This window comes from Ceratotherium simum, chromosome 2 (assembly GCF_057802395.1).
Source record: "Ceratotherium simum simum isolate JZ-2026a chromosome 2, ASM5780239v1, whole genome shotgun sequence".
NCBI classification, from domain to species: Eukaryota; Metazoa; Chordata; class Mammalia; order Perissodactyla; family Rhinocerotidae; genus Ceratotherium; species Ceratotherium simum.
This window is the reverse complement of record NC_141901.1, coordinates 97,750,875-97,770,731: the sequence shown is the minus strand read 5'-3', so window position 1 is coordinate 97,770,731 and position 19,857 is coordinate 97,750,875. Positions and strand designations below refer to the sequence as shown.

Genomic DNA, 19,857 nt, shown 5'->3' with positions numbered 1-19,857 from the left:
TGATGCCATTTTGTTTCATTGCCTGTTAATACCAAAAGAAGCTACGTCTGAACTTTTTAGTAAGCCTTCAAACTAATGTGACTAAAAGACCTACTTTGGCTGGAGGGGGTGGTGGTGGTGGCGGGGAATGATAATATACTTAATTTTTGATGGTCTAGTCCTAACGGAGAAGCAGGTATTTAGCTGTAAATAAACTGTACAATGCTGATGAACTTTTGTCTTTTATCCAGAACAGTAAAGCAGTGGCGCTGGATCAATGTAAATGACAGAAGCCAACAAGAGAGATTCAGGGCTAAAACATTAGATTTTGTCACATGGTCCTGCTGTACACTATTGCGTCCACTCAGAGACTCTTCTGTACTTTCTGTTACAGATGCTGGAAATTTCTTCTAAGGAGAAATATCCCTTATTTACTTTTGTAAGTGGTCATTCCAGAGACTATGATTTTACATCTACTACAACCAATGAAGAAGACCTTTTCTCAGAGGATGAAAAGAAAAGATTAAAAAGATTTAGCACAGAAGAGTTTGTCTTGCTTTAAGGATTAGCACATTTGTGCTTGGTGAGAAGATCTCCTTTGAAAGGAGAGAAATGAAGAGAAACAAGTATACTTGAAACTCATTTTCACAAATATCTTAATTTTATATGTTCTTTAAAAAAAGAACATTTGAAAATATACAAGTTTTAAAGATATTTTTCTGAAAGAGAAATGATTTAATGAATCTTGATTTCTAATAAATATCAAGTGATTCTGGCTGCGTTCCTGTTTTCCTAAGATCTGCTAATGATAACTCTACCTTAACTGCAAGTCTTCCCGTCTTCAAATTCTTCCACCTGAGGCCACTAGTCTCCTGAAGGTTTTGTGATATAGGCCCCAAAATTGGGATCACCAAATAGTTTCAGAAGTTTTAGTTTATACTAATGATCAGAAGACCAGAGAATGAATCTTCAGTGCTTTCCTAGCCTCCTGATATTAATGCAACCAAAGGATACTTTTGGATGTATCTTGATATATTAAATAGTAATTGTTAGCTGTGATATGCATACAATTATATAAGCAGAATTGTGAGGTAAAGTAATACTTAGCAGTATGATTTTATAATGGCTCCTCATTTTGCTTGCTGTTGAGGCTTCTCTGAGGAGTGAATATAAAGTATTGGTTTTCCCCACACATTTAAAGTTTGTTATTAATAATTGCATCCAATCAAATCAGATAAAAGCAATTGTAAGATAGGAGTAGTGTTTGTTTCCTATCTCAAAAATGAAATATTATGGGAACTCTACTTGTTATGCAGTTTTTAAATCTAAAGATAAGTACCAAGCAAGATATCAATAGGTGCTCCTCTACATGAGTTTTCTGTTCGTATGAATCAGCATAGTGGTGTTTAGAAGCTGAGGCTGTCTATGTGGTAAATCTACCTAAGTGTATTATGTGTTAAAGGCAAATTTGTGATATAAAAATGTTAGAGTTATTACTGAGCCAGGATTATATACTTTAATAAAGTTCTGAGAACATAAAATACCTTTGTTTTGGTTTTAATGGGATTGTTTTAATCCTTTTGTATGAAAAATCATTGTCTCAAATGAATTCTCTTTATTTATGATGAAGGCAAATAGTGTTGTTGCTCTGAAAGCAAAATGTTAACTTATGTTATGGAGCTTCCGTGTTTCAGTGTGGAAGAGTGACCAATGAAGACATAAAATTGTGTAGCATTTAAAGTCATTGATCTCTTCCACTTGTGAGGTTTAGAGTTGCATGCAAAACTGAAACAGAGGGTGGGCAGATTGCGTTCATATGCCTGATGAGAGAAATCAGGTTTGGCATTTCCCAGTGAGTGTAGTTCATTGAATTGAAACAAATATTCTGAAATCTAAAATTTTCCTTTACTCTAGATACACTCTGGACAGTGAAGTCCAGAACTAATGTTCCTAGAGTGTCAAAGCACTGTAAGAATAAGAAGCCAGTGGTGTGCCCGATTTTATACACTGCAGCTACCTCATCTAAATTGTTGCAATTTGTTCTTCCTGCACGCCTGCAGTATTCACAGGCTTCTGGAGCAAACAGATCAGATGAGATCACCCATACCTTCACATGAATCAGAACTGATTACAAGTGTTCTCTTCCAAGAACTACATAAAAGCTTAGGGGTATAGGAGAGCATTCTCTCAGTATATTGGGGGATCATTTTTAAGTAGGATTTTTGAATGAGACAGACTTACACCTGGACAAAGTTGAGGTGAGAGGAGGCAGAAACTTCCTTTACGTTGAGTTATATTGAAAATACTCAGAGCATTGTACAGATGAAACAAACAAATCTTACCAGTCATCCCCATGACTGAGAATAAATGTTTAGAGTCATAAATTATCAGCATAATATACACCTAAAAAGTATTCAGTATGTGTATGAATGAATGCATGCATTTATGAAAATTGAGAGAGAGGCTGATGGATTTATCTTGCCTGTTAATTCAGCTTCAGCTGAGGACCAGCCAAAAGTTGTGTTAATCTTTATTGGAAAGACAGCAGCAAAACGACATCATTAGATTTAGAGTACAGTTACTGTATATTCTGGTTTCAGACTTTGTTTTGAACACAGATTTCGTTTCAATTTCTGACAGCCAGTAAACTCAGTCAATAAAGCTCATGGGTGATCTCTTTCAGCCTGGAATAAAGGAAAGCGCAAAAGGACGAGACTCTAAGACGAGTGTTCCATTACAATTATAATAGGAGGGTCTTCCATTTGGACATCAATATTAAGATACTAGATTTTACCATTAACATTTCAGAAATGAATTTTTAAAATCCTTGATGTGACTCTTTGATGGTGAAGGTTTCTTTTCTCTCTTCTTCATAAGATTTGACACTTTGAATCCCCTTTTGTCAATGTATTAACCACCAGCAGGCAATCTTGAGAGTCATCATTTGCTGAATGAGCAAGTGAAAAGATCCTTTATAGAATAAGTATATCCAAAAGAATTCCCCTCAGGTATCCATTTTTCTGTTTTTACATTAAACTAACCCCATGAAATCTGTGTTAGTGAGAAGACAACTTTAGAAGATTAAAATTTTAGGTCACTTTTGTGTTCTGTTAACCTTAGGATTTAACATTGTCCAAGGGCAAACATATCTAAAAGTATATATGTTAATTCCATCTTGTTTTTAGAAGAATTAAAGAAACAAAACAGCAAAAATGACTTATCTGTATAATCTGTCCAATTTTAGCCCAGAAATCTCTGTTTTTAGAGTTCTCCAGTTGCTGTCAATTACAGCATGTTAGAAAGCACTGTATTTCTGGTCAAGTCATACTAATCCAGCTTTCTTTTTCCCTTTTCTCTGCTAATTTCTTTGCTACTAGGAAAAAGTGTCATTTTCATGGTTTATCACAGATCACCTTCAGTAGCTTGCATTGTACATCTAAGTCTTTTTGATTAAATATTTATATACAACCATAAAAACACTATAAAGGACTTTCCAGAAACAGGAAACAAGAAGAACAGATAATGAAAAACACTTTGAAAATATTAAATAACTATATGAATTTCTATTGAAACTGACATAAGATAAGGAAGAAACTGAGAATTTAAAATAATAGTGAAATAGAGGCAGGATACCCAGAATATATTGATAGAAGCAATTTCTTGGAAAGGATAGGGATTATTATTTTCTATAAAAAGAGCAAATATCTTTCAAAAAATTTTAGGAGATTAAATATTTTTCATGTGATATTTATTATAGCTTTAGTATTATCAATCAACCACTATTCAATAGGACTATATTCAGTCGAGCATTCAGACCGAATATCTTGGAATGCTGAATTGAAAAGGTGAAACATCAGAGAAGGGATAATTGGAAACATCCTATTGATTCTAAAATATAAATTTTATATCATTTTACAGTTTGAATCTTAACTCAGTTTAGAAATCTTAAGCATTCTTGTGTGGTTTTCATGGTTATATAAAGACCTTCTCCTTGCCTATAAACTTTGAAAAATTATTTAGAGTTGGTATTGTAGACACATTTTGAATTAGCATGTTTCTCTCTTTCTTTTTTACATCCTCTTCGACATTATTGGTGGCAAGCAATGGCCCAAAACATTCACAACTACAGTTATAAAATTTCACTTATTCTCTCACAATAAGAAAAATATATTAAAAGTGGAGAATACATGTTTGTTATTAGGTAGAAAAATTACTTTGCTGCCCTCTAACCAGTTCCTCCAGAAATTTAGAAACTCAGTCTTCCCCTATTTTAAGCCAACAGTCCAGATACTGGGTGTTATCCAAGAGTGAAACATAAATTATACAGAGAATTGTCTTCCATTTAAGTTACTGAAAATTAAGTTAATAATTATAAATATAATACATATTTATATTTTATACTAAGATAACATAAATTAATAAGAATTGGGAATTCATGGGTTTCAAAAGAAGTTATTTTATAAGCAGGATGGGTAAACGAAGGTAAGTAAGAAATCCGACAGAAGTCTCTGATCACAAAAGAATGAGAGAATTATTGACAGCAAGTTTTGAGTGTGTCTAGGCAGGTACACCACAGTAAACTGACACAGATGAAAATATATGAATTAAAAAGGCTTGCAGGCTGGGATGATTTAAAATTTGATGTAGGCATTGGGAGAAGGTAAATACCAATACCAGAAAGTGGGTATGGGGCTGCCATGTTGCACAACTCCAGGGGGCACTGTCTTTGGTCTATGTTATGTGAATGGCTCTCCTTGGGGATGTGCAGTGTGCCCTCCCTATCGCTAATATTTACATCCTACTTTCTATTTACTGAGCACTGTTCTGATCAATTCACTTGTATTAAATTGTGGCTAATGAATCTAAGATGGGGAATTGGATCTGGGATTAAGGAGACAGTTAGTATGAGTCCTGGGACTTGGATGATCGCATTGTGGAAGAGGTCAGGAGAGTCTATGGCTAGGACTCTACTTAGTAATCAGAGTTTTAATGGAGAAATACACATACATGTTTAAATTATTTCCAAAATACTTTAAATAAATATCATAGAAAACAAATCCACCCCACACTTCTGCTTTCTCAACATGTAATTTTCAATTGTCTATTTTCTCTTCTATTTTATATTCCTGTTCACATTACTCTAAGCACATTTAATAGGTTGAATTTTGATTCTTATTTTTAAAATTTAACTGAACAGCTATCCTATTTGATGGAGAGGACCATCACTTATCGGTCTTTCATATTTCGATTTGTATATTGTCATTGTCTTAAGCCCCCGACTGGCACGGTAGTCCTTCCTGTCTTCTGAATGTTTCCTAAACCTGAGCCACTGCTTGGCCAGTTTCGTGGCTACCAGCCCATGTCTGTACGTAGAGAGAAAGTCTTATTTTTGTACATAATATGTTTCTGTAAACACTTAAAACAGTTGGATCTGAAGGAACTAAACAGATGTTTTCAAACAACGTTTTAAGAAAGGTTCTGTCCCAGAGAGTATAAAATATTATAAAAATATTAAAAATATAAAGTTATTTTTAATCATATAGGCTTGATCTCAGATGATATAGTTCCAGCATTTCATAGATGTTCTTTATTTTTGTTCTTTTATTGTCAAATATACAGTTGATTGATAGTCAAGTGAGTGTTTCATTGAGGCTGAATTGTTTCTATCTTTATATTAATTATATTAAATTTATGAGACCTACATTTCTTACCATGAGTTTTAGAACTTTCATTTTTGTATTTTCCTGTCATGTTTACAAAATAAGGGGAAATGAAATATAAAATCTAATATTGTATAAGCTGCTATAGAAAGATCGTGTTATTAGCCGGCAGGCAGCATCAGCTCAGAGCTCAAAGTGCTTCTTTGTCAGCTGATGGTCAAAAGTCCAAATTTTATAACGTTTAAAGTGATTTAAGGATATCAGGTTACATGTGAAAGTGTAATGTCTTTGATTATAGCTGTCCTAGTGGGTCTGAGGTGGTATCTCGTGTTTTTTTTTTAAGTAACAAAGTTTATTGAGATGTAATTCACCCTTTTAAAGTGTACAGTTCAGTGATTTTTAATATATTCACAGTTTTGTAATGATCACCACCATCAAATTCCAGAACATTTTCATTACTCCAAAAAGAAGCCCTGTACCTATTAACTAATCTACTTTCTATTTGTATGGATTTGCCTATTCCAGGCCTTTCATGTAAATGGAATCATACAAATGTGGCCTTTTGTCCGACTCCTTTCACTTAGCATAATATTTTCAAGATTTGTAGCATGTGTCAGCACTTCATTCTTTTTTGTGACTGAATAATATTCCATTAGATGGATATACACCATTTTGTTTATTCATCGGTTTATGGGCATTTGGGTTCTCATTTTTGGGCTATTATGAATAATGCTGCTATGAACATTTGTGCACATGATTATGTGTGGACATTTGTTTTCATTTCTCCTGGGTACAGGCCCAGGAGTGGAGTTGTGGTCATGTGGTGGCGCTGTGGTTAGCTCTTTAAGGAACTGCCAAACTGTTTTCCAGAGTAGCTGCACCATTTTACATCCCACCAGCGATGCGTGAGTCTCCAATGCTTTACTTCCTCACCAACCCTTGTTACTGTCTTTTGTTTTAGCCATCTGGAGTTTGTAAAGCGGTACCTTATTGTGGTTTTGATTTGCATTTTCCTAGTGACTAATGGTGTTGAGCATCTTTTCATGTGCTTGTTGGCCATTTGTATATCTTCTTTGGAGAAATGTCTATTCAAATTCTCATTTTAAATTGGGTTATTTGTCTGTACATTATTGAGTTGTAAGAGTTCTTTGCATATTCTGGATACAAGTCCTTTATCAGATATATGATTTACAAACATTTTCTCCCATTTTGTGGGTTGTCTTTTTACTTTCTTGATGGTGTCCTTTGAAACACAAATGGTTTTAATTTTGATAAAGTCTAATTTATTTTCTATTTTTTCTTTGGTTGCTTGTGCTTTTGGTGTCATATTTAAGAAACCATAGTTTAATCCAAGGTCATAAAGATTTACACCTATACTTCCTTCAAGAGTTTTTTAGTTTTACCTCCTACATTTAGGTTCTTTATCCATTTCAAGCTGATTTTTGTATGTGGTGTGAGACAGGGGTCCAGATTCCTTCTTGTGCATGCGGATGTCCAGTTGTCCCAGCACCATTTGTTGAGAAGGCTGTTCTTTCCCCACTGAATGGTCTTGGCGTTCTTGTTGAAAATTAATTGCCCATAAATGTAGGAGTTTATTCTGGGCTCTCTAATTCTATTCCATTTACCTGTATGTCTTTCCTTATGCAAGTACCACACTCTCTTGATTACTATAGCTTTGTAGTAAATTTTGAAATTGGGAAGTGTGAGTCCTCCAACTTTGTTCTTTTTCAAGATAATTTTGGCAATTCTGAATCCCTTATATTTTCATATGACTTTTAGGATCAGCTTGTCAATTTCTGCAAAATTTTTCTTCATTTTTTTTCAGGCTTCTTTTTTAAAACATAAAGTGTTATTGAATTTTTACGTAGTGTAAAATTGGCCCCAAGCACCAAAGATACTTGTTTGGAAAGGAATAAAACGTAGGTCTCATAGTTGTGGTCATATTGTATTAAGAACATATCAAATTAACCCATAGCATCAGCCGAAACAAGTGGTTCAAAAGTAAGACTTTATATATTCACTTAATGCTATTAGTTTGGAAAAAATTGTGACTCCTTATATTTAGGGAAAAACAGAGATTTATTTTTTCTGTCAAGCTCCATGTCACACAGTGGAGGTGGCATTAATGAGCTGATTGAACTGCAGAGTCAGACTGGCTGTGTCAGATTGTGGCTCTAGCACCTTCTGGCTACGTGGCTAGGATAGTAGTGACTGTCCTAGTACAGTCTGGGTAACAGGAACTATCACACTGGGCTATTGTGAGGATTAAGTGAGGAAACATGCAAAAACACTTAGAAAAATGCCCAGCACACAGTGAGAACTCAGTAAGTGTTAGCCTTTAAGATGATTGTCAAGATTTCATTCATTTCTGTCTTAAGATTTGAAAAGGCTTTAAGAGTATGCCTTATTTTTTTTGAACTGGCATTGGAGAACGGGAATTAGAAAAGAAAAGAAAAAAGTCCAAAACCCTAAAACGTCTTAATTCCATTCTAATACTGAATTTCTGTAAGGGTCTATAGAATACATTGAGATAAAAATGTGACACTTCTGTCAGGGAGCTTATAAATTTACTTAAGGGTGGGGAAAATACACAAAAAAACTGTCACGCTTGGTAGGGAAGAGAAGACTTAGAAGTTCTACAAAATAAAATTATATTTGGTTTCAAAACAGAGCTCACACCTGGTTATGGGGATTAAGAAAGTCTTCATGGAGGAGGTGGTATTTGAGATGAATTCTGAAAGTCTGTTATGATTTATATACAGGCAGGGAGGAGGTAAGTATCTGGGAAGGAAACAGCCTAAAGACCCAGAGACAGGGTCTGTGGACATATTATCTAAATGAAAGTGGGGTCAGGGTGGAGGGCTGTCCCCAGAGGGCACATCTGAAGTGCATGTGCCTGGTCTGGGCTGTTGTGCTGACCAGGGCGCACTGCTGGCATCTAGTGTGGGGTGATGATAAACGTCCTGCGATGATGTGGACAGAAGAATGAGTGACAAGAATGAAATGCGTCTGGGAGCTCTGTTACCGAGGGCCGTGAGGGTCAGGCTGAAATGTATACTTATGTAGGTAGATGCCTGGGAGAGAGACACAGGAGGAAGGATGCTGTGAAGGAAGAAACAAAGGGTACAGAAGTCAGACGAACTGGAGTTTAGTTCTAACACTTTAAAATTGGAAGATGATTTCTCAAGCCCTACCCTTAGAGTCTGTTTTATCTAGATGTAATTCTATAGTCTATGGATGAACTTAGTGAATTTAGACGAGCAACAATAGGTCATTTAATGTAGAGGTTCTTAACCTCATGAACCCATGAATAGAATTCAAGGGTCCGTGAGCTAGGATGTGAAAAAAATTACATCTTTATTTTTACTAACATCTAACTGAAACAGTATTTCCTTCCACGGAGAATGGAGGGGATGAAGTACAGTAGCATCCGCAGTACCTAGGACTTTGTCCCTAATAGAAATCAGAAATACTTTCATGTCATAGTTACTGCAGCTATCTTGAAATATTCACACTGCTTTGAAATTATGGTAGGACTTGCTGCTAGGACTTACTAGTATCACAAATTAAAATATTTTGATAACTATTCCTTTTGTAACCATATGCATTTTGTTTATATTTTAAAATATTTTATTGAGAATGGGTCCATAGACTTTACCAGACTACCACAGGATAAAGTGAGGAAGTGGGAGAAATGGAAGATAGAAGTTGTGAGAATGAAGGCAAGGCACAAGATCAGCTGAAATCAGGAACTGGAGCCTTTTGAGTGTGTGAAGTGACAGTGTCAGCATCAGTGGGAGCGGGTGTGCGATGACGCCGAGCCAGTACCTGGAGGTGGGAGAGCAAAGCTGCCCTCTGGATCAGAGGGGTCTACATGGAAGGAGGAGTCTCTGCTGGTTGAGTTTAGGAGGGAATCAGTCTTGTCAGGAAAAAGAAAAGTTTGAGTCAATGTGAAGAGAGAGAGGACTAACGGTTGCAATGATGATACCATTTATTGGGCACTTACTAAGTATTTTATAAAGCACATTATTTAGTGTAATCCTCAAAATCCTGGGAAATTAGGTATTTTTATCATCTCCATTTTACAGATGAAGAAAGTGAAGGTCAGATATGGTAAGGTAACTTGCCAAGTTAGCACAGTTGACAATTTGGAAATCCGGGATTTAAACCTCTCCTGATTGCAAAGCTTGTCCTAGTTTTCTCTGCCTCATGTTGAGTTCGAGGTTCCAAATGACCAAGAAGAAGGCACTGGGGAAAATAGCACATAGAGTGGCGAAGGACTTGGCTGGATGGGAGGAAAGCTGGGTGACTATGGAAGGGAAGTCTTTGACCTACTGGAGCCAGAATTTTGGAAAACCAGGATGAAAGACATAGGCAGTTTGGTTGGTAGACTGGATAGGTTGAAGAGGTGAGATGGCACTTGGCAGATTTGCTAGTATTGTACTAGCATTGAGAATCAGGTTCCTGTTGTTGCAGAAACTGCTAGTTGGATGGGAAATGTATGTAAGATGCTCCTTCTCTCTCTTCTCTTCGCAGAGGTGAAGAGCCTGCTCTTAGTAGCCTTCCGAGGTGACATTTTGAGCCTTCTCTTCTTTGCCTGGCCTTCAGACCCCAATTTTCCAGAGACCACAATTGAGAAAGACCTTTTGTTACTATTCAATAGGGGGAAAACTCCCAGTGGTATAAAACAGACTGAGGACTTTGCAAAATATAGCAAGTTCATGTCTGCTAATATGTTAAGTAATTTGGCCTCCCTGGTTTAAGTAGTGATCTGTTGTTTTCATGCTAATACAAATTCTTGTATTAATAGGAGCATGGCCCTGGGTTTCTTCATCCGCCTGGGAAAAAATTACTTGTTTGATGGTAAACAAAGAACAGAAGAATTGATTCACTGTCCTCATTTTAAAAAAAGATGGCATGAAGCAATAGTAGAATAATTTTAATTGTAACCCTCAAACACTTGCAATCAGTAAGATCGTTTGTGTTCTGTTTTTAGGAAATGGAGAATTCAAGAGTACATAGTGCATTAGAAATGCAAACCAGGACCGCATGTTCTCGGGATTCTGTCAGTGTTACATGAAAGAGACTTGTCTTGGGATGCTCAGCTCTGAGGGCATTCTCTGTTCAGTGTGTATTCACAGAGATGTATGAATATTTGATTAATGAGTCATGGTCTCTGGAGAAATTTAATAACTGTATTGCTGTACAAAGCCAGGCCCTTGACTGTTAACACAGCTGCCAATAGTGTCATTGACACTGCAACCCCTTCTGAATCTAATATATTCTGTGGAGTGAATTCCTTGGTCAAAACGGGATCTGAGGGAGACATTATTCAGTTATCGGTTTTGAACTTGACTCAATTTACAGGCTCTGATTTGTAAAGATTTTTCCAATGAAAACAAGCAGTGATATGGAAACTTAAAAATGACCTTTTTTAAATGATTACTTTTTTCAGAAATTAGTTGAAAAGTCATTGATAAATAAAAAGCAGTTGATTATCCTCTTCAAGATTATCTGTTGGGGATTCAGTAATAATTTTTTCTTGCTTATCATATAAGAAATATCCACAAGAAGTAGAAATATGAGATACATTTGTGACTTAGATATAGACTTCAGCTCTATTTGAATGCCATAATCTAAATTCATTATTAAACATAGTGTGATGCTTTTTCAGGAATTATTGAAGGCTAACTTATCCCTTCATTTTTTTTTTTTTAATATCCATGGAGAAATCAATTCCAACTTTCAAAGTTAGGTAGGTATTTTACTAATGTTACCTCATTTAAGTGCTTGAGTAACAGGGAGAAATGTCAAAAAAAGATAAATTTAGTGCAGAAGCTTTTGCTGGAAGCTGTAACTGCAGGTTAGAATTATCCATGCTATGCAGAATTTCCTGCAACACTTCTCCTTAGGGCCACAATGCATTACAGCAGACGTATAATGAAGCTGCTATAAAATCTCTGGTAATTAAGGGGGATTTGACAGTAATTGCAACAGTGAATCAACTTAATTATTACCTGCTTCAAAGAGAGCTAACCTGATGTTATAATCTAACCTTTTCTACTTTTAAAATGGGAGATTAAACAAGTATATGTAGCATTTAAGAATTAAATCTGTTGAGATAGAATTGTATTAATATGCTTCTAATATACATTTTATGCACATGTACACATCAGCTTCTCAAGCAGAACTAGCATTAGGCTCTCTGTGATCCATTCAAGTTATTGGGTATGCTCTGGAAATCGAACCAAACCCACATCTCTGATTCAAGTCAGCTTCTCCTCAAGCCACAGACAGACTGTGACTGTGGTTTACCTAACTTCCACAACGTAAAGATACTTAATATTAGTGTGTAAAGAAAGGAAACACCAAAATTATTATCATTGTTTACATTTGGATACACCAACTCTTAGAATCTTAAAATCTCATCAATCTTCATATCAGCTACAAGCAAGCTGATATGAAGGTGAAGGTTTGGAATCATCTGAGAGCCCGTGTCTAACTTGGTATATCCAACCCTGGATACAAAGAACAAGATGCCCAAGACTCCCGCCGCGTTCTGTCTGTGGTCGTGCTTCTTATAAACCCTCTCTTCCCATTTCCTTTTGCCTGCTATCTTCCTTATTACAGGCAGGGAGTAGAGAAAGATGAACTAGTGGGTGTGGTTTTGATAAGAGTTCATGTCATATACCATGTATTATCAGGGGCCTAGAACATTTAGTACCAGGTTCCATATCTATGGTCTGGCAGATTCCCCTTTCTTTTCTGCGTTTAAGTCTTATACTTGTGTCTTCGTTGGCTTTAGCTTTGCCAATAGCCACATTAACTCTCTGTAATTATCGAAAGACTGCGGCAGTAGTTTTGAGTGTAAATCTTTTTGTATGGTTTTGTGTTTGCCATGTATGAAGACCCAAGGAACTGGCTCATTTCGTAGGAATGATTGATTAGGCAGAGATTTGGTACAGTTGAGGGAGGGAACAGTCTCGTCACCAACCAATGCTTGCTACCCTAAAAGTACGTTCATATGAAAGTGAACCAGAATCAGTTATCCATCCGGGGCAACAGGACCGCTGGTCAGACTGTGATCACTGATCTGACAGGACTCCTTCTGGTGTTGCAAAGTCAGCCTGGATTCTGTGAAGGAAGATTGAGAACACCCGTTATGTAAAATATTTTCTAATGTTGCCTCATTCCACTATCTGAATTCTCTCTCAATATAGGAGGCAAAGAAGTATGGTCAATAATGGAATAATGATTAGGGAAATTAAGCAATGTGAGTTCTAATTTTGGTTTGGTCAGTGACTGACCTGGGGCAAATTGTCCAGAATCTCTTTCTGTTTTATTCCTCTACCAGACTGAATGGCAACTGCTCCGCAGGGATCCCCTAAAACCTAGTTCCCTTGTTTGTTAGAAAACTTGCACCAAAGCAGAAACTCAGCAAAGCCGTGGCCTCTGTAAAGGTAGTTAGCACAGCTTCCAGAGGTGCCTATTGTGATCAGGGATTCTCCCATTCCATGCGAGCCGTGGTTGTCTTTAGTTCATGCTCCCAACTTTTAATTTACCAGGGACCGGTAATCTGTGTAGGGTTTGTCCCTCTGACTTTTGTCTTTTGGATGGTTCTTTCCTTGTTCATAATGAGCACAGGGGATTAAAGGGCATGAAACTCAAACCAAGTGATTGCTACTTGATAAGCAGTGTAGCAAGACCGCTGAACGATGTTGGAGCTGTTGGCCAGAGTAATAATGTTTGACCCACACAGCGTGTCTATGCACTTGAGGTAGAAAGGTGAAAAGGCAAGGTTTCCGCTTTCATGGAGCTCATGTTTAATTGTAACTTCTGTTTACCGAGTGCTCACTGTTCTAGGCACTGTATGTATGTTATCTCATTTTTATGCCATAAACAGAAATCTGTGCTTTATAGGGAAGAAACTCGAGACACAGAGATATTAATCAAGTTGCCCAAGGCTACCCAGCTGGTAAATGGTTCATTCAGGATTCCACCCTAGATCTATTTGATTCCATAAATGGTTGAAACTGCTAAATTTTGGAATTATATTTGCGAAATTGATGAGCCGTATTGTTCCTTTCCTAGATATTATAAGTGATGACTAACTTTATGATTTTTACCATACCAAATATTTACCATATTTTACTATAATAGTGCAGTGAGACAGAGAGCCCTAATTTTTGATTTTTGCTTACTTGCTTTTGAATTAGACTTATATTACACATTAATATCCTATTTCTGACTAAACCCAAGGTTTCATGAAGACGCCCTGAAATACAACAGAATTTTCAGTGTCAGGTGTAACATAAGAATCAGTGAGTTTCGAAGCTATTACCTTCCGTGCTCAACTGTTACCCTCCCTCAGTTCCTCTCAGGTCTTTTCCACAAGAAAAACATGCACTAAATTCTTATGAACTTTATGAAGAATGGGTATCCATTTAGAGACCTGCATGGTAAAGACAAATGGTCATATTTCTTTATTCTTATAGAATGATGGAGTAAAAAAAATTGGGATTATGCTTTCTGAGAAAAAGTTAATTATACAATCACCTCAATGATTCAGGGGTAGAATATTAGATTAAGGATATATTCATGCCTGCCTTGGGCAGTAGAGAAAGACTTTTTAGTTGACACTACGTGATCACAATAAGGGATGACAAGTGAGCTGGCATCACCTGAAAAATGACATATATCTTTGAAAGATGGCAAAGTGTTAAGGGACCTTAAAGATCATGTAGTCCGTTGTCTTCTTTTTACAGATGAGGAAACTGAGCGCCAAAAAGATAAAATTACTTGCCCAAGTTACACAGCCACAGATGACAGAGCTGTGATTAGAATCTAGTTTGTTCTTTTAGCTCAGAGAAAATTTATTTTAAAGAATAAATGTTTGGCAACTCTAATATAAGTGGCAGAACATCTACTGATGTCTTTTAAAAAGTCCACTCTCCTTTAGGTAACTTGGGTTGTTCAGCTGACTGTCAAGACTGGAGTCCTAAAAGGAGAAGGACTACTTGCTACAGAAACTGCCTTTCCTTTGGTGTCCAATCTGAGCATTGATGTCGACTTGGGATATTGAGTGAAACTGTAAAGAGAGAAAACAGAGAACTAATAGAATCAGTCTGAGCTCCTTTTTAAAAATAACTCTACCCACCCACCCCCAATTCTTATCTTGGCTTTTTGTTTTCTTGTTATTGGGTCAGTTCTGCAAGAGGCATAGGAAAACAGATGATGATTGCCAGTTGACATGACTTTAGAGGGAGGGTAGGATATGAGAAGAAAAAGAATGGATATTTTTATTATAAAATCTCTGTTTCGGTTATCTATTGCCATGTAATGTATCACCCGAAAACTTCATGGCTTGGCCTAATAAGAATTTATTCCTGATGATTCTGTGGGTTGATTGAGCTCAGCTCCTCCTCATGGGGAAGCTGTAGTCATCCAGGCAGCTGCTTTCAGCTGGGAGTCTGCCTTGGGCTGGATCATCCAAGATGGTCTCTGATCTTCCAAGATCCTCTCTGAGTGATCTCTCATCATTTGGTAGTCTAACTAGAATTTTTTTAAAGCATGGCAACTGACTCCTAAAAGGGCACAAAAGCAGTAGCTCCCAGGTCCTCTCACAGCTTTGGCTGGGATCTCACACATTGTCATTTCTGTTAAATTCTACTGAGCAAAACAACTCATGGGCCAGCCCAGATTTGTGGGTAGAGGAAATAGACTCCATTTACTGATGGGAGAAATGGCAAGAATTTCGTGGTCATCTTTAATCTACTACAATCTCGATGTTTTAGAATCTCAATTTTTGTTTCTCAGCCAATCTTGTGTCTTAACTTTCTTCCACCTTAATGTCCACATCAAATATTCAACAAATACCTGTATTTCCTTAGCAAGAACCTCTGTCTTTCCTCAGTTTGCCCCAAAGGCAAAGAAATTCATAAATATACATGACTCAGGAAAATACTAGGATTATGACTCTGTGAAATCCTAGATTTCAGAGATTACCAAAAATCCCTAACTATCCGCATTAGGGCTGAGGTGGATTTTCCAGCCTCTTCTACTTTTTACGGGTATAAAAACAAGGCCTCAAGTCCCAGGAAATTTAAATTTTGGAATAAAAAAAAATATGAGCATGTGAGAATGAGCCAGAGAGAGAATTTTGGCTGGGAATTTAGATGTATAATTTGGTTCAGCAAGAAGACCCAATCCATTTTCCCTTTGGCTGCTTAATTCTCATTTCTCTGATACAGTCTGAATGTCGAGATCATCGTCTCTGACCACGCACTCCTCTGCCAGAACAGTAGGAAGCGCCAGACTGCCTCAGCAGTGGTGGCCATTCTGACGTGGAGACATCGTGAAAATAGGAATGAGGGGTCGGCTTTGATTTCCCTAAACTTTATTGTTAAAATATTTCCAAAGGCGCTACACACAGCACTCGGGTCTGCTTTTCTGCTGAAAATGCAGCGATGCACAGCCAGCAAGGGCCCTCTTCCTGAAGCATTTGGACAATTGTGGGAATGGACGTTATGGAGTGGATTACACTGTGAAGACAGCAATGTGATTTTGAATCCCCTTTTCCCTGAAGGCACCAGCAGAATCACCAAGAGGCAGCCTATTCCCCTTCAAATGAGACACAGCAGTTTATCATGTCAGACTACGCCACGGAGGGTTAGGGCTATAGGGCTTCTGGCTGTCGGGAGCAGGATTTCACGTTGAGGCCCCTTAGGCCATATGGAGGAAGCCTGAAAAGTTCATTCTGCTTTTCCCATTGTCTGACATCTTGTCTCCTTTCCCCATCCCAGTGTCCTCTTGACCAACCTATAGCCCCAATCCAAATCATGTGTGTGCAATAATCGTTGTAAGATTTTCCTCTTATCTGTTCAGAGAAGCCTCCCAATTTTATCTAAATAAATTTAGTAAAAAGAAATATAAAGGAATGGATTTTTATTTTAATTTATAAATTTTAATATGCTTCTACAAACTTAGGGCACTATCTTTTAACATTTGGAACAATTTTGTGAAAAAAACTTGATTATTTCTGTCAATAGAAATGTACTCTATGGAGGCAGGATCATGAGAGAAAAATATGCATATGTAATTCTTTGCTGAGCTACAATATTAAGATTCTGTTCACAGCTCCTATTAGAGTTCATCACCACCTATTTCAGATTTTGCACACAGTAATTGTTTCATTGTAAAAATCTTTTGTGTCTATTTTCTGAATTGCTATGTTGTCTATAAATATTTAGTGATAATTCATGATTGGGTTGTATTTACCCCTGTAGTTATGTATTACAAATGAAAAGACAGCATCTGCTGAAATTAAAAGTGGCCACATTTTCGCTGGAGCTTAATTAAATGCCAAAATTTATCTACATTAACAACCAAGTAGTGAAATTTATTGATCAATTCACATGATATAAGTTGACAAATGGCTTAAGCAATTTCCATAATTTTCTACACGTGTTAAAATTTGTAATGAAAAAGAACACTATATTAACATTAAATGAGAAGTGAAAGGGAGGTTTTGTAGTGGGGCCAGTGCCCTGGAGCAGTGTACTTTGTTTTCCGGGCCCTGTCCAGGCTTGCTGTTTGAGCTGTGTACAGATGGGTCTCTGACAGTCCTACAGCTGTTCTCCTAATTGTCCATTAAGTGTTCTATTGATTCTCTGATTCAAAGTACATGTCTTTCAGCTCAAGCTATCGTGTGAAGTGGCAGACACATTCCTTGTAGAATGACAGAGCTGCTTGAAACCTAAAAATGTGGTCTGCCAGTTTCAATTGAGGATCCTGCTTTCAAAGGAGAAGGCTTGGTTAAAGGCGCTTTGTAATAATAGCTGGTTAGGTTTTATTTTCTAAACTTTTAGCATCAATCGGTTAAAGCAGCAGCAGCACGAAGAGTGTTAATTCCTGGCTGAGCATGTGCAGATTGCACCTGGCTGATTCAGGGCCGGACGAGAGCATCAGTATTGGTAATAGAAGGTCAGCCTTGGTTAGCCGTATGCAGATTTTTCTCCTGTGCACCTGACATGCACAAAGTCATTTTCATTTGGCTTACAAGTTCACTTTCAGCATTTTTTAAAAAATTGAGATCATCTGCAATTCCAGATTATGCCAGTCAGAAGTCTGTTTAAAATCATCTCTCTTTGATCTAGAAAGTGAAAGATAAGATGCATATCTGTTGTGAGGACCATAAATCTCCAAAGGAACAAATAAGCATAGATAAAACTGTAAAAGTTATTTAGCCCTCCACTGGAAGAGGTTTATTAATCTGAGACTTCCAGTCCGTTGTGTCCGGATCGGGTTAGCACTCGGGACCTCGTTTTGTGCAGCTGCATCTCAAGCAAAGAGCTGATGGCTTCAGAGTTTGAACTTCATCAGTTGTGTAGGTCAATTGTAATCTAAGTGCAAGGAATAAAACAGAAGCCGCTTTCTGAAAAACACCCCCAGAACTATGGTTTAGGTCGCCCCAAGCAGTGTTTGCTTTCTTTCCTTAATGAGATGATAACGTCTTAATGTTTTTACCATTTAGGTTCAGCTCTTAATTACTTTGTGATATAATATTTCAATAGAACCAGTCTTATTATCTAGTAATCTTTCAACTGTAAATGAAATGAACAAATAGTGTTTGTTGCCTCCTGTGTTTCGGTTTAATTAGGAGCTGCCCCAATGGCCCTAATGACAGCTGAGGGTCTCTAGTGTGGTTTTAGCTATTAAATAAGTGTGGAGCTTCATCTAGATTTTCAAAGGGAAAAAAGACTGTCAAACACATATATTTAAATGTGTTTAATGTGTTAAATATACATATTTAAATGTGCAAAAATAAAAAAATGTAGGTTATATTAAGGAAAATCCCTTTAAGGGAAGGATTAATTAAAAACTGCTCTCTTTCCCACAATTAGCTGTTTCTTTTTTTTATGTCTCCTTCATATCTTCTCATGATAGGCCCTTTTGAAGAATACGTCCTTTTCCTTTCTTCTCATTATTGTTGGGTAAAGGAGCAGGGCCACTAAACCGGTGTTCCTTTTGTCAACAGCAAGTGATTTGTGTCCTGATCTCCGTCTGAAGCGTGCCTGACTCTGGCCCTCCTGATCTGGGGGTCCAGGCTGAAGCGTGCCTGACTCTGGCCCTCCTGATCTGGGCGTCCAGGCTGAAGCCTCCTAAGGAGGAAGTGAGTTGTGTCCTGATCTGGGGTCCAGGCTGCAGCCTCCTAAGGAGGAAGTGCGTTGTGTCCTGATCTGGGCGTCCAGGCTGCAGCCTCCTAAGGAGGAAGTGCGTTGTGTCCTGATCTGGGCGTCCAGGCTGCAGCCTCCTAAGGAGGAAGTGAGTTGTGTCCTGATCTGGGGGTCCAGGCTGCAGCCTCCTAAGGAGGAAGTGAGTTGTGTCCTGATCTGGGGTCCAGGCTGCAGCCTCCTAAGGAGGAAGTGAGTTGTGTCCTGATCTGGGGTCCAGGCTGCAGCCTCCTAAGGAGGAAGTGAGTTGTGTCCTGATCTGGAGGTCCAGGCTGCAGCCTCCTAAGGAGGAAGTGAGTTGTGTCCTGATCTGGGGTCCAGGCTGCAGCCTCCCAAGGAGGAAGTGAGTTGTGTCCTGATCTGGGGTCCAGGCTGCAGCCTCCCAAGGAGGAAGTGAGTTGTGTCCTGATCTGGGGTCCAGGCTGCAGCCTCCCAAGGAGGAAGTGCGTTGCCTGTGGTTGGAGCTGCTGAAACAGGCAGACAGAATTTGTGTACTTTCGCTTCTTTTCTAGTGTCATGTATTTGGGATTTGGAAGCATTAGGAGTTGTATATCCTATTTGCTTTTAAAAATATTTGTTTTGAAATTATGTAAAATATATGGATGGCTGAATTATGCGGTATGTGTTACAGAATCTCGTCTGAATTTAGGGATTTATGTTATTTTGGAATATGGAAGCTTCAACCAAAACGTCCTTTCACCAAAGGATGATAAATCCCCCCTATCTGCTTTTTCTTGGGAAACAACTGAAAAATCTATTTCTAACATAGTAATATAGTATATATTGATACCTGCAAAACATTATGTGAATCTACTTAGACGCCAGCACTTTCAATTACACTGTTAGCCAGTTTTTTAAAAAGATTTTTAGAAGCTTTCAACTGTAGACTTTTGTCTTGTTGAATGAACTTCAGCTACACTAAATTTTAAGTAAATTTGTGATGACTGAGCAATATACATTGGCTGAGCTAGAATCCAATAACCCAC

General features: G+C 37.6%; 1 protein-coding gene across 7 annotated transcripts in view; it reads left to right on the top strand.

Annotated features, from left to right (window-relative positions):
- Nucleotides 1–18,720, top strand: part of ATG4C (autophagy related 4C cysteine peptidase) — a 110,461-nt gene extending 91,741 nt beyond the window's left edge. For 5 of the 7 annotated variants that reach the window (XM_087417016.1, XM_014788243.2, XM_087417029.1 and 2 more), the window contains one exon: nucleotides 374–1,520. In XM_087417016.1, coding sequence (XP_087273142.1) covers nucleotides 374–541 — 168 coding nt within the window. In that variant the 3' untranslated portion in view covers nucleotides 542–1,520. Of the gene's footprint in view, nucleotides 1–230; nucleotides 351–373; nucleotides 1,521–18,675 lie in introns of those variants that run through there. The other 2 variants (XM_087417047.1, XM_087417039.1) reach the window with 2 other exon arrangements.
- The last annotated feature ends 1,137 nt before the right edge of the window (nucleotides 18,721–19,857 follow it).